Consider the following 15344-nt stretch of genomic DNA (forward strand, 5'->3'; position numbering starts at 1 on the left):
ACATTGAGGGCTGAACATCTGGGGTGTGTTTGCTGGGACTTTGGGGACTGAAAATGTTGGGGTGGCTGAACATCTGGGGTGGGTTTGATGGGACATTGAGGGGTGAACATCTGGGGTGGGTTTGCTGGGACATTGGAGGGTAAAGTTTGGGGTGGCTGAACATCTCGTGTGGGTTTGCTGGGACTTTGAGGAAGTCAGTGCTGCTGGGCAGGGCAGGGTCCTGTGGCTGGAGCTGGCAGAAATTCACCTGAAATCCCAAGCCCCACGTGCAGCTGAGTGTGTAAACAGCTGTCAGCCCTTCAGGTGAGTTATGGCTTTGTTTTCTCAGCCTCTGGTGGCTCCCCCGTGGCTCTCAGGGGTCAGAAGCTCCCTCAGGTTGGTTTCTGATCTGGGTTTGGTGCAATTCCTCCTGCTTTGAAGGACAGCACTGAAACCTGGCTGGTAGGAGACACCACAGGCTTGGCCAGGTGCTGATGCACATTCCTCAGATAAATCCCACCTGCTTTCCTCAATAAAACCTACCTGCTCTGGCCACCCACCCATCCTTCCTGGAAAAAATCCTTCATGTTTGCCCAAAACTGCCTCACCCAGCAGTAAATTCAGTGCGTCAGAGCTGCAGTTGTGTCAGCAGAGGCTTGGCGACCAAAGCTGCCCCAGGTGAGAGCCCAGGGGCAGAACCAATTCCCCTTCCCCGGTCCGTTCTCTCCATTCCCTGGAGCTGGGAAGGGGCAGAGCCAATTCCCCTTCCCCGGTCCGTTCTCTCCATTCCCTGGAGCCGGGAATGGGCAGAACCAATTCCCCTTCCCCTGTCTGTTCTCTCCATGCCTGGAGCTGAGAAGGGGCAGAACCAATTCCCCTTCCCCTGTCCGTTCTCCCCGTGCCCGGAGCCGGGAATGGGCAGATCCAATTCCCCTTCTCCTGTCCGTTCTCTCCATGCCTGGAGCTGAGAAGGGGCAGAACCAATTCCCCTTCTCCTGTCCGTTCTCTCCGTGCCCGGAGCCGGGAATGGGCAGATCCAATTCCCCTTCTCCTGTCCGTTCTCTCCATTCCCTGGAGCCGGGAATGGGCAGATCCAATTCCCCTTCTCCTGTCCGTTCTCTCCATTCCCTGGAGCCGGGAATGGGCAGATCCAATTCCCCTTCCCCTGTCCGTTCTCTCCATTCCCTGGAGCCGGGAATGGGCAGATCCAATTCCCCTTCTCCTGTCCGTTCTCTCCGTGCCCGGAGCCGGGCGGGGGCGGCGCCGCGGCGGGGGCGGGCCCGGGGCGGCTCCGCACGGCTCAGGTTGTTTGAGACCCGCGTGGGCTCCAGAAGCGCCGGGAGCGGAGCGGCCGAGCCGAGGCAGCGATGGCCCAGCCCCGCTGCCGCTCCGTGCTCATCACCGGCTGCAGCCGCGGCATCGGGCTGGGGCTGGTGCGGGGGCTCGCAGCCGCCAGCCCCTCCCCGGATTTGGTCTTTGCGACCTGCCGGTACCCCGAGAAAGCGCAGGTAAACGGGGCGGGGGCGCTGGGGGTCACTGGAGAGGGGTAAAGGGGTCGGGAGGGAGGAGAAGGCACTTTGGAAATGAGGAACATCTCGAGCATCCCTGTGCCGGCAGAGAGAGCCCGGGAGGGGATGGAGCCGGGCCGGGCATGGAGCTGGGATGGAGCTCCCGAGCTGGGATGGAGCAAGGACGGAACTCCCGAGCTGGGATGGAGCAAGGATGGAACTCCCGGGCCGGGGATGGAGCAGGGCTGGGATGGGGCCGGGACCGAGCTCCTGGGCCGGGGCAGGAGCCGGGGCGGGTGGAGCCGATACCGGGCAGGTCTCCGGGGCTGGAGCTCGGGTTTATCCATGACAGGGAGCGTTCCCGGGAGCAGGAGAGCGAGCGGGACACGGCCGGGCAGCTGCAGCATCTCCAGCGCTCCTGCCACCCCCTTCCGTCCATCCCCGAGTTTCTCGCTGGGTTTGCTGCTGGAATTGTCTGCGCTGTCCTTGCCCAGATCTGCCCGGCCCGGAGCCCTCAGAAACCTTTCCCAGAAAGGGGAGAAACCCGCCACAGCTTTGCTTCTCTCCCTCTCTCCACGCGTGTCTGTGTCCCCATCAGGAGCCGTGTGCCTGCTCTGCCTCCTGTTCTCTGCTGCGCTTGCAGCAATTGAGAAAGCCCAGATGAGCAATGAATTAATCACTTCTCTTAGTTCCCCTCTCTGCTGGGCAGGGCTCCGAGTTCCTGCTGGAAACAGGAGGGTTTGGTACCTGCTGCTCGTGGATCCACTTGCAGCTCTCCCTTTCTCTCTCTCTCTCCCATTTCAGCCCAAGTCCCTCCTGCTGCAGCATCGCAGTGGTTTTGGGACTCCTGTAGACCTTTATAGGAGTCTTTAAAACTCCAATTTCACGGAATTTCACACACCTCTCAAACACTGGGAGGCTGATCGGTCACTCTGTGCCCAGCGGTGTCACCCGTGGTGTGTGCAGGCTGATCTCGGCTCTCCTCGAGAGGGGGAATTTGGGCAGCACAGAAACTCCCACAGGTCCCCATCCCTCTGCTCCTTCCCAAACCTCTCTGGAACTGCCCAGGCATTTGGAAGGAGAACTGACACCCACAGCCCCATCCCTGCATCTCCCCTGCATTTCCAGCGAGGAAAAATGCAAATTTCAGAGGGAAACAGAGCCCCTGTGTCTGCTCCTTCCGAGGGATTTGGTTCCTTTCACACAGATTGTGATCACACTGTCCTAGCAATAAACCCAACACAGCAACTTTGGTTACTGCTTAGCTACAAAAAAATCTCTAAAAGGTGGTGGCTGGGATGTGGGACAGGGCTGGCCAGGTAACAGCTGCAGTCTGAGCTCTGCAGGTCCTTATGAAACTGAAGGAAAAGATCTTAATTTAAAAAAAAGGTCTCCAGCACAAAGGTGCATTATTTAGGGTATTTCTGAATGAAAGTGCAGAGAAACAGCCCAGCAAGGCTGGGATCAGGTGCACAGCTCCCTTTCAGGGCTGCTGCTCCCTGTGGCTCCCCCTGGTCCCCTCCTCGCAGCACCTGAGCAGAAATTCACCCCATTCTGTCCCTTTAGCTCCTGTTACCTGAGCAGAAATTCACCCATTCTGTCCCTTTAGCTCCTGTTACCTCAGCAGAAATTCACCCCATTCTGTCCCTTTAGCTCCTGTTACCTGAGCAGAAATTCACCCCATTCTGTTCCTTTAACTCCTGAGCTGAAATTCACCCCATTGCGTCCCTTTAACTCCTGTTACCCGAGTAGAAATTCACTCCATTCTGTTCCCTTTAACTCCTGTTATTGAGCACCTGAGCAGAAATTCACCCCATTCTGTCCCTTTAGCTCCTGTTACCTCAGCAGAAATTCACCCCATTCTGTCCCTTTAACTCCTGAGCAGAAATTCACCCATTCTGTTCCCTTTAACTCCTGTTATTGAGCAGAAATTCACCCATTCTGTCCCTTTAACTCCCGTCCTCTCCTGGCACCACTCCCAGCCCCATTTCCTACAGAGATTGCACAAGAGCCCGCTGTAGTAGTGGCACAGGAAGGCAGCAGAGACATCTGACCTGCGCTAGATCAAAATCTCCCTGCCTGCTGGTTTGTCCCAAAGCTGCTCCAGCCGCTGCTGAGAGAGGTTCTTTCTCTTTCCCCTGTGATTTTTTTCATCATAATGATCTCAGATCCATTACATGGAGGAGTGAAATTGTTCCTTTAACAGGAAGAGCTTCCTAGGAAACATTACACGGGCAAATCTCAGCACAACTCATCAGTTTTGGGGTTTGGTTTTTTTAGGGTTTTTTTGTGTGTGTGTGTGTGGTTGTGATTTTTATTTAAAAATCTGCAGCAAAAAGGCTGTAAACCTGCAGAGGGAGATGAAACAGCCCTCAGACAGTGCAATGTGTCTGGGAAGAGTCTGGGTCACTCCTGGCTGGAGGGAGAAACCTGGAAAGCCTCTGGCAGGGTGTCTCCTGTAGGCAGGAAACTTCTCTTTTTCACAAACATTATGATTTTTTTGTTTTCATCATAATGTTCTCAGATCCATTACATGGAGGAGTGAAATTGTTCCTTTAACAGGAAGAGCTTCCTAGGAAACATTACACGGGCAAATCTCAGCACAACTCATCAGTTTTGGAGGTTTTTTTGTGTTATCAGTATTTAAAAATCTGCAGCAAAAGGGCTGTAAACCTGCAGAGGGAGATGGAACAGCCCTCAGACAGTGCAATGTGTCTGGGAAGAGTCTGGGTCACTCCTGGCTGGAGGGAGAAACCTGGAAAGCCTCTGGCAGGGTGACCTGGCCAGGAGCCACATTCCTGCAGCCCCACAGGGATCCTGCCAGCCACACGGGCTGCACCCTGAGCTGCTCCATTTTTTAGAGGGGGCAAGTTTTGTCCTTGGTGGATCAGGGTGGGTTTTTGTTCTCTGTGAGGACCTCCAGGCCATGTGCTGTGCCTTGGCAGGACATCAATAGAAACCTCTGCAGTCAGCTGAAAGCAGATTTCTAACAGATGGGTTTGGAAACTCCACAAGGAAGAGAAATCTTTACTAAAGGTATTGTAGTGGTTTCACCAGCATTATCTGCCCCATCTGCAAAGCATGGAGCTGGCACAAAACTTTCTGACCCTCGGAGAGTGTTCCCACTGCTCCTTGGGGCTGGCAGAGGGCAAGAACAGACCTGCTCCAGCCTCAGCACTGGCAATCTTGGTCCTGGCAGCACCAAATTCAGCTGCTGCTCTCACAGCTCGGCTCCAGCCTGGCAGTGCTGCTGAGTGTGGTGGGAAAGGCAAAGCTTCCATGATTTTCTTGTCTCCTTTCCTTTCCTTTCCTTTCCTTTCCTTTCCTTTCCTTTCCTTTCCTTTCCTTTCCTTTCCTTTCCTTTCCTTTCCTTTCCTTTCCTTCCTTCTCCTTTCCTTCTCCCTTTCCTTTTCTGTCACTGAATTTCCAGTCAAATTTTGAACTCCCAGAGTTCAGGTTTTTGCTCTCCAGGAACTGGCACTGCAGGCTCAACTCAGGGCACATGAAATGAGGTTGGCTCATCTCAGACCCGTTTGTGGGCTGTGAAATTGAGGGAGTTTTTCTTTCTCTGCGCACCTGGGTCAGTGCTTTTTCTCCTGACAGCAGTTCAGGTGGTCTGATTTTGGTTTTTCCCCTTGGTATTTTGTGGACCATGTGAAAAATCCTCCTTGTACAAGTGAATTGTCCCCCACTGCATGAGAGGATGAACCTTTGGACACTTCCTTTAAATTCTGCTCTCTGCTTTGGCAGAGCAGCATTTTCCCATGGCAGAATGGAGATCGGCAGAGCTTAAATAAAAAGGCTTTTAAAAACAATCTCCCAATTTTCAGAGGAAAAGCGATTAAATACACTTAACTACTGGCAAACACAGCTCCCCGTTGGGCAGGAATCCCTCAGCAGAGTGATGAGTGAATGTTTTGGAGCCCTCCAAGGAGTGGGCAGAGAGGAGCCCTTAAGGAGCTGCTTTTCCAAAGATGCTGGGGAGACCCGAGTGTGCTTTGCTCTCTTCCCCAGGAAAAGCAGCACATCTATCTCCTGTAGCTCCCCAACCTTGGGGTAATGCTCAACAGCTGCAGGATTTTGCATGTGAGTCTGTGCTGGCAGAAGTTGTGAAAACTCGAGCTCCGGGCCTGAGGAGCTCCTAGGTGGCCTCCCCAGAACATTTGCTTAACAAATGGGCTGCAGATCACACGATAACGTGCAGCAGGCAGGCAGATAACCACTGCCCCTGCTGGAAAACACCACCGGAGCCTCCTCCAGCCACGCTCTGATCCCACTCTGCCTTTTCTTGGGTTGTTTCTGCCTTTTCTTGGGTTGTTTCTGCCTTTTCTCGGGCTGCTCCAGTGCTGAAAAGCAGCCACAAATCTCCAGGGAAATAATCCTGGTGTCCTGGTTTTGCTCTCCAGATGGGCACACTGCTGTTTTCAAGGTGAAAAAAGGGGGAGTTTATTTTCTGAGTCCAACATTTATAAATTTCCAAAAGTGACAGTGAATTGGAAATGGACAGTTTGTCCATTGCCACCCCTCCGATGACACTGAGCAAACCAACAGCCTGTCAAATTTCTCCTCCTCCATAAAAGAATGCAAAACAATAAGTTCTTTACAGAATGTGCGTGGAAAAAGTTTGTTATGACAATATAAACATCAGAAGGCTTAGAAAATATTAAAAAAACTTAAGAAAAAAGCTTAGAAAATCTTAAAAAATCTTAGGAAAAAAGCTTAGAAAATCTTAAAAAAAAAAAAGTGACACAGCCCCAGTGCTGTTAGCAGGGAGCCAGCACAAGCTGGAATTCTCCCCACACTCCTCTTTTCCATCTTTGCTCCTTCTTCCTCCATCCTGCTTTCCTATAAAAGGGAAAACTCTGCCCTAAAGGTCTGCACTTAAAAACGGTGCAGGCCCTGGTGTGATGGGGAAGGAAGAGGTGAATAAATCAATAAAAAAGTGCCCAGAGCTGTGGGATGTGCACAGGAGCATCTCCCCACGGCCCAGCGAGTTCCCAGGTGAGCAAATCCCTCTGCAGAGCTCTGGGAAGCTCAAATGTGCATTTTCCCTCTCTCTGGAGCAGGAGATGGAGTCCCCAAGCTGTGCCTGGTCCCTCCTCAGCCCAGAGCTCTCTGCTCACTGTCTCTGTCAGCTCTGGGGCTTGTTTTTCCCTCTTAACACATATTTTAGCCATGTGGTTTGCAAGTGGGAAGAGCAGCTGAGCGCTCTGTGCGCCAGATTTATCAGGCAAAGGGGGCATTTCTGAATATACATCAGGCAGAGGGGAGCATTCTTGAAGTCTTTCTAATTTTGGGTTACTGCAGAGTCGTTTTGTTTGATTATTTATTTTTTCTGGAAGTGTTTTACACTTCCTACAGCAGTGAGGGCTGGATTTTCTGGAGGCAGCGAGGGCTGTGGGTCAGGGCAGTGCTGTGGAAGCTGTTCCAGGGCTGAACAGCGAGCTGGCTGTACACTGTGATACTGAAAAGCTGTCTCAGAGGGACGCAGAAAAATAGGATACACCTCTGGCTTTGTCCCCAGAGCAAGCAGGATGAGGTGAAGGATACCCAAGCACCTTTATCCTGCTCTCAGGCTGTGTTTGTTTGCCTTGATTGCTTCCAACTGGCTGAGCTGGGCCAGGCCCTTTCCAAGAGCTGTAACCGAAGTGGATAATGCTTTCATAAAGAAGGCAAAGTAAATCTTGCTAAATGACAAAGACAACAAAACATTCCTGCTCGAAATCCAGCAATAAATACCCTGTGTGCTGATGAGTCTGGAGCCCTGAGTGCCAGAGGATCTTGTTTAAATCAGAATAGGCTGACTCTTTGTTAATCGTAATTAAAAATCAGCAAGCAGGAAACAACAGATGCTAATCAGAGTTTAATTCTTGTCTCGGACTCCCCACGAGCTGATTCTCAGGGATGATTGTTCAGGTGCCGAGCAGTTCTGCAGCTACTATGCTAAATAAACACGCTGTTAGGGAGTTGTGTTGTGGCTTTTTGTTGGGCTTTGTTTGTCTTGTTTGTTTTTAAATTATCTGTCACAGCACACTAATTAAAAATGCCTTAGCTGGGATATGTTGGCTGTGCCTCCTTGTCTCAGTCCTCCTTTTCTCATGTTCCCTCTAGTCACAGGAGGGGGAAAATAAGCTTTCCTGCAAGTTTTAGATGTTCTAACTGGATTTTTCAGCTTCTATCAGGTGTAACATTCTTGAAGACCAAAGCTGGCTAGATCAGCTTTGTGCCTGGGAGCTGCTTCTCAGAAATTTAAACCCCTGAATGGGGAGTCACTTGTTAACCAAGTAATTAACTGGAAAACCCACTGAATTTTAAACCTGATTTGCATGCAGCTATTGTGATTTCCTGCTGTCTGTGTACTGGAGAATGCTTCAGTTCTTAATTGAAAATATTGTTTGCTCACTTCAGAAGCCTCTCAGCCTCTCTTGCCTTTCAGCAGGAGCTGGTAGCTCGTTTCTGTCAGAGAGTAAAGCATATAAATAAATGAACTATAAATAAATGGACAAACCTGGAGCAGCCAGAGCACTCCTGGAGCTGATTATGCACTGAGTGATGCTGTCAAACTGAAGTCCAGTGACAAGCCAAAGGCACAGGATTACTGCAGGCCTTGACAAGGCAGAGCTATTTCATCAATAAACAAGCCAGTGTGTTCTGGGCCTTTAATTTATGGAAATCTGTCCCACCGAGCCCTGCCCAAAGCAAGGAATGCCTTCTGGTTTTGTGCTTCTGACTTGTTTTTCCTTCCCCCTCCCCTTAATAGCCTTAACTGCAGTTGTAGATTGGCCTGGGTGGGAGAACAAAAATCTCCCAAACAAGCCTGGAGAGAGCCCTGCAGGCTCTGCTGTGAGATAAAAGATGTGATCCATTATGGTTTGTCAGAGCACAGCGAGTCCCTGCAGTGTCTCCAAGGGGCAGGGAAGGATTCTTTCCAAACCTGCCCTCCTGACCCCTATTCCCAAAGGGCTCCTAAAGAAAGGGATTTGCTGGGGCTGGAATGTTTGGCCAGGTGTGCTGTGTCTCCTGAACATGACTGGGAATATGGAATCCATCTGTTGTCTTTGGCCACGCTTCCCACTTGGCTCCACGGCACAGAAACCTGAGAGCTCCAGCTGGGCCCATAAATCCAGTCTGGACACACTTGGAGCAGAGGAGAGCAGGGATTTCTGCAGGAACAGCAGCCTGCAGTGCTGACAGGCACTGAGTGAGCTCCAGCAGGGAGGGAATTGTTCTCCTGGACAGTGGCTGTGCCCCAGGCTGATTTCTTGGTGGGCTCCACCTCCACTTACAAGAAGTGATGCTAACGAGGCTGCTGGGGAAACGAAATTCCCATGGGGAAATGAAATTTCCACGGGGAAATTTTCCTGCAAACAGAAATTCCAAATGGGGCTTTAAAAGCATTCCTGTTGCCCTGAAGGGGTGTCCAGCACTAGCTGAGCTTCAGGAGAATTGGGATTTTCTCACAGAATTGGGGAGGCACTGGATTTTTACTGGAATGCTGAGAACTGAGCACTAAAGCTGGGAAATATCCCACTAAAACTCCAGCACGCTGGAGTCTGGACTAAGCAGGGAAGAGTCCAATTTCCTGATCTGGCTCTTAGAAAAGCTGCTCAGCAGGCTGGAAAACAAAGGGGAATCTCTGCCTTCAGCCCAATCAGGAAAATATTTCAGTTGTAGTTCTGGAGATGCGGAATTCAAAGTGATTTCTGCAATAGCCATGGAGATATATATATATAGATATATATAAAATAAAAATAATTCTTCTTCCTAGGAACTGCAACAGCTCAGCAAGCAATACAGCAACATCAGGCTCCTGCAACTGGGTGAGTAAAGAGCTTTATTTCTGAAATTTGTTCAGCTTAGGTGAGTGCATCTTAAAAAAATTGGTCTCCTGAGTGATCAGTAGCTGGACACGATCTCCAGCAGTGAAAACCATTTCAAGATAACACTGGGGAAATGTAATTCTGTAAAATCTGTGCATGTCCACCTGCGTGCTGCCCAAACATCCCCAGTGAGCCCCAGCTTTGGTTTGGCAGGGGTTGTCCCGTGCCAGGCACACCCTGCACTGTTCACCTGGGGCTTTTCCTGCCTCCTCTGTGCAGATGTGGTCTGTGAGAACAGCATCAAGAAAGTGGTGAAGGAAGTGGAAGAAATCGTGGGAGACAAAGGGCTGAACTGCCTGATCAACAACGCTGGCATCAACGTGCTGGCCTCGCTGGAGGAGGTCACGGCAGAGACCATGCTCACCATTTATGAAACCAACACCGTGGCCCAGCTGATGGTCACCAAGGTGAGCAGGGATGGGCTCAGTCTGGGCCTTTTCCACAGGGGAGCTGGAATTGTGCAGCTGTTTGTCCTCTTGGAGCCGCACAGAGAGACAGTTCTGACACAGAGCTGCTGTCTGTGCACTGGTGTGGGGTCACTTTGTGTTTGCAGGGAGGAGTGATGGATCTGACTCCATGTTCTCATGGAGTAGTGATAAATTAATTTATTATTTTATGGTACTACATGATATTAAAGAATACTATACTATACTAAAGAATACAGAAAGGATACTTACAGAAGGCAAAAGAGATAATAATGAAAATTTGTGACTCTTTCCAGAGTCCCAACACAGATTGGCCAAAGAGTGAAAACAACTCACAGCAGAAACCAATAAAACAATCACCTGTGGGTAAACAATCTCCATACACATTCCAAGACACACACAGCAGCAAAACACCGGAGAAGCAAATGAGACAAGAATTGTTTTCCTTTTCTCTGAGGCCTCTCAGCTTCCCAGGAGAAAAACCCTGGGCAAAGGGATTTTTTCAGAGGAGGTGAATGCCACAGTGGGGACGGGAGGTGGGCAGAAGAGGCTGCTGGAGGAATTTCTCCTCAGGCCACGGGGTGTGAGGAGCCACCACCACGCTGTGCTGGTGGCACAGAGCTGTGCTGGGGTTCCTGCTTTGGATGAGGGAATGATCCAGCTCCAACCCCAATCACCAAATGAAAGCAAACTCTGGTTTTCACAGGCGTTCCTCCCGCTGCTGAGGAAGGCAGCACAGCTGGGCACTGGCATGGGCTGTCACAGAGCTGCCATCATCAACATGTCCTCCCTGGCTGCCTCCATGCAGCTCGTCCAGGCCAACGAGATGTTCCTCAAGGTCTATCCCTACAGGATAGCAAAGGTTTGTGGGCTGCTGGGGTGGTGTTATCAGGGGTCCGAGGACAGGGAAGAGATGAGAATGTTGACTCCATTTTATGATATATATTATATTAAAAGTAAATTGATATATATTATATTAATGATGATTATATATTATATTTAAAGTATATATTATCTAACATAATTATGATATATATTATATTGAAAGTATACTAAAACTATACTAAAAGAATAGAAGAAAGGATTTCATCAGAAGGCTTGCAAGCAAAGAAATGGAATGGAATGATAATAAAATCTTGTATCTGACCAGAGTCTGATACAGCTGGACTGTGATTGGCCACTAATTAGAAACAACCACATAAGACCAATCAAAGATTCACCTGTTGCATTCCACAGCAGCAGGTAATTATTGTTTACATTTCGTTTCTGAGGCCTCTCAGCTTCTCAGGAGAAAAATCCTAGCAAAGGGAATTTTCAAAAAATATCACAGCTACAGGCTGCCCTGGGCTGTGCTCCCTGGCTGAGGGCAGGTGGAGCCATGCTGGCCTTAGCAAGGGGTGCAGCACCTCTGTGGGCACAAAAAGTGTTCTTGTTCTTCATGTGGGTGGAAGTGGGAGCTTGGAACGCTGCACCTGGAGCAACTCCTGGAGAACAGGCTCCCAAATCCCTGCTCTGGTACAGATCCACTCCCGAGGGATTCAGGGAAGAGCTGATGCCATGGAGTGTGAGAGAACAGGCTCCCAAATTCCTGCTCTGGTACAGATCCACTCCCGAGGGATTCAGGGAAGAGCTGATGCCATGGAGTGTGAGACAACAGGCTCCCAAATTCCTGCTCTGGTACAGATCCACTCCTGAGGGGTTTGGCACTCAGGGAAGAGCTGATGCCATCGAGTGTGGGCTCCATCAGCTGTGTTCCTCTCCCATCCAAGAGAGAGAGCAGGCTGGAAACTCAGCAAAAGGTGTGCTGACCTCTACGTGGTGATGTCAATCAGTGACAGGTGGGATTTTCAGTTTTCTCACATCCAGGGACTGAGTTTGTACAGATAACACATACAGTTTCTCCTACACCACCTACTCATAAGCTGTTAAATGCTTGTTTTCCCTGTTCAGAAGTAAATGAATGTTTGTGTAGTGATTAGTGCAGAAAAACACAGTCCTTATGTCAATATTATTCTCCTCCCAGCTCCTGAGGCGTTGCAAATGCCACTTTATCTTCCTTTACGGCTTGGTTTCGTTTTTGGGCAGTGAGTTTGTGGTGGCAGAGCTTTCAGAGTTCCCAGAAAGTCCGGATGAGTTCCTGAGAGCCTCTTCCTGCCCCGTGCTGTGGCAGCAGGGTGGAAGGGAGGTGCCCAGCAGCTGGGCTCGGGCTGGTGCTCCAGGCTCATTAATCACACATTAATTAATGGGTGTTTCCACCCCTGCAGACTGCCTTGAACATGATCACCCGGTGTCTCGCTGCAGACCTGAAATCAGACGGAATTCTCTGCATTTCCTTGCACCCAGGCTGGCTTCAAACAGACATGGGTGGGAACATGGTGAGTGCCAGTGCTGGAAATGTCACACTGGGGTCCCTTGTGTGGTGGTGGTCTCAGGATGAGGGAAGAGATGAGAATCTTGACTCCATGTTTCAGAAGGCTGATTTATTATTTCATGATATATAATATAATATAATATAATATAATATAATATAATATAATATAATATAATATAATATAATATAATATAATATATATCACATATTATATTAAAAGAATATATCATATATTATATTAAAAGAAAATTATATATTAAAACGATACTAAAAGAACAGAAGAAAAGATTTCACCAGAAGGCTTGAAAGGAATAGAAAAAGAATGATAATAAAAATCTTGTGACTGACCAGAGTCCGAGACAGCCGGACTGTGATTGGCCATTAATTAAAAACAACCACATGAGACCAATCAAAGATTCACCTGTTGCATCCCACAGAAGCAGGTAATTATTGTTTGCATTTCGTTTCTGAGGACTCTCAGCTTCTCAGGAGAAAAGATCTTAACGACAGGATTTTTCATAAAATATGTCTGTGACACCCTTGCTGTCCCAGCCCCCTGGCTGCACCCCTCTGTGGGCTGTGACACACCAAAATGTCACCACTGAGTCAGAGATGACACAGATAAATGAGTGACACACTCCATGCATTCTCTGAAGGCTGATAACTTTATTAAGAATTCCTTTTTATACTCCAGTTTGCTACAGAGAGGGTGCTAAGAAATCACCCTTTTGTGAACAACCTTATGAGGAAAACAGCTTATTACAAAACACCACGTGGGGATTGTTTTAATTCTTTCTCTCCAGCTCCCTCAGACCAATTCATGGGAAAGCTTATCTAGCTTTCTCTCTCTGTTTCTCTGACATCCCCCTTCATTCTAGAGCCTCCTGAAATGTATTTAATTCTCCTCTGCAGGATATTCCCAGCAATGACCTAAGCTTGTTTCATTCCAGGCTCCCATGCAGGTGCAGGAGGCCATCCCAGGTATTCTCTCTGTTCTGGAACGTCTCGGTGAAAAAGAAAATGGTTCTTTCCTGGACTGGCAAGGGGAAACTCTGCCGTGGTAGAAGAGCACAGAACTCCAGAGGAACAGCTCCTCAGTCACAATTTAACCACTCCTGTCTGTCTCTAGGGGGTTCTTACACACTTGTTGAAATATCCACCTGACGCTCAGCCTCTCTGTGGGTGTGTTTGGGAAGCAGAGGGGCTGAGTCTTTCCCTTGGCATTGCTACTGCTCTGCTCTAGCTGCAAACACTGCTGTGCTCCCGGTGATGGGCATCTCCTGGAGCCCTCTGAAATGCATCCAAACCTGCAGGTTAAATCCAGGGGCTGCTGCTTCATTTCCACTTCCAAACCCAAAGTGGGCTTCTGGCTCTTTGCAGAATTAAATGACCTGACCTCAGAGTAAAGGCCAGTGGATGCTGTCAGATTCCAGCATGCTCAGTTACCTCCAGAAAAAAAAAAAAAAAATCTCCTTTGATTCCTTTTGTTCCTAACTGAGCCAAGGCTGAAATTGCCCTGCTCTAAACCAAGGGAATTTGTTACCTTCTGTGAATTCCGTGGCAAACTCTGAGTGTCCCCAGGTTGCCAGTGTACACCAGGCACTTGCTTTGTTCCCAGTGGGTGACTAACAGCCTGATATGGGGGTGGGAATGTTGTTTTGTACATAAACTTCTGAAATGTCTTCAATAAAGTCTCAGTCTGTTTACCGAACTGTTTACTTCATTTAATTTCTCCTCCATAGGTTTCTCTTTCCAGACAAGGGAACTTTATTCTTAATTTCCAGGAAGAATCTCTAACCCGTGTTAACCTTTCAGGGTAGTTGGGTTTGACACAGTGGGGCGTACCTAAACCAGAGACAGACCCTTGTTCTGCTCGGAAATACAACCAGCAGCTGCTGAATAAATCTCTGACAGACCCTTGTTCTGCTCTGAAATACTACAAGCAGCTGCTGAATAAATCTCTGACAGACCCTTGTTCTGCTCTGAAATACTCAAAGCAGCTGGTGAATAAATCTCCTGTGTTCTGGCTGAGGTAGGTACAAAAGCAAAAAGCTCTTTGAAGTCTGGGATTGGCTTCGACATCCCTCCCTCATGCCAGCTGATTAGGCCCTTTGATGCTGTGCCAGGATGGTGGGGTCCTGTGCCGAGGCAGAGAGGACAAACAGCAGCCAGGTGAGGGAGAGGACAGGTGTGGCTGTCCCTGGACAGCAGCCACCGGACCCGCCCCAGTGCAGATGAGGTGTGGGAGAGGTGGCTGTGTGCCTTCCACGATCCCTGCAGGGACAGGGACAGCATCACTGGAACAGCATCATGGAATCCTTCACAGAACTCTTCAGAGAATCCTTCACAGAACTCTTCAGAGAATCCTTCAGAGAATCACAGAACCCTTCAGAGAACCCTTCACAGCATCACAGAACCATTCAGAGGATCCTTCAGAGAATCACAGAACCCTTCAGAGAACCCTTCACAGCATCACAGAACCATTCAGAGCATCACAGAACCCTTCAGAGAATCACAGAATCATAGAATCCTTTACAGAACCACAGAATCCTTCACAGAATCCTTCAGAGAATCCCAGAATCCTTCACAGCATCACAGAACCCTTCACAGCATCACAGCGAGCTGTGAGGGACCATGAAGGGCCATAAAGTCCCGTGAGGGACCCAGACTGGTACCTTGAGGGACCCTGAGGGACCATGAAGGGCCATAAATGCCCGTGAAGGGCCGAGACCAGCATCTTGAGGGGCTGTGAGGGACCATGAAGGGCCATAAAGAGCCGTAAAGGACCATGAGGGACCATGAAGAACAATAAAGTCCCATGAAGGGCCATAACCGCCCATGAGGGACTGAGACCAGGGCCTTGCAGGACCCTGCAGGACCCTGAAGGGCCGTGAGGGGCCATGAAGAACCATAAAGTCCCATGAAGGGCCACAACCGCCCACGAGGGACCGACACCGGTCCCTCGCGAGACCCTGAAGGGCCGTGGGGGACCATGAAGGGCCATAAACGCCCGTGAGGGACCGGGAAGAACCACAAAATCCCGTGAGGGCCCCACACCGGCGCCTCGCGTGCCCCCGAGGGGCCGTGCGGGGCCGTTCCCCGCGCGCGCCGCCAGGGGGCGCTCCCGCGGCCGGCCGGAAGTTCCGGTGGCGGCGGGGCCGGTGGGTGATGGCGGCGGTGG

General features: G+C 49.8%; 1 protein-coding gene across 1 annotated transcript; it reads left to right on the forward strand.

The window, feature by feature from the left end:
- The first annotated feature begins 1332 nt into the window (after positions 1–1332).
- LOC136565463 (C-signal-like) lies at positions 1333–13874 on the forward strand. The gene is made up of 6 exons (XM_066564063.1): positions 1333–1487; positions 9256–9307; positions 9587–9774; positions 10499–10654; positions 12057–12167; positions 13114–13874. The coding sequence occupies exons 1-6, from the start codon at positions 1347–1349 to the stop codon at positions 13225–13227; spliced, it is 762 nt and encodes a 253-aa protein (XP_066420160.1). The 5' UTR covers positions 1333–1346; the 3' UTR covers positions 13228–13874.
- Positions 13875–15344: the final 1470 nt, after the last annotated feature.

Source organism: Molothrus aeneus, chromosome 21 (assembly GCF_037042795.1).
Source record: "Molothrus aeneus isolate 106 chromosome 21, BPBGC_Maene_1.0, whole genome shotgun sequence".
In the NCBI taxonomy this organism is placed as follows: Eukaryota; Metazoa; Chordata; class Aves; order Passeriformes; family Icteridae; genus Molothrus; species Molothrus aeneus.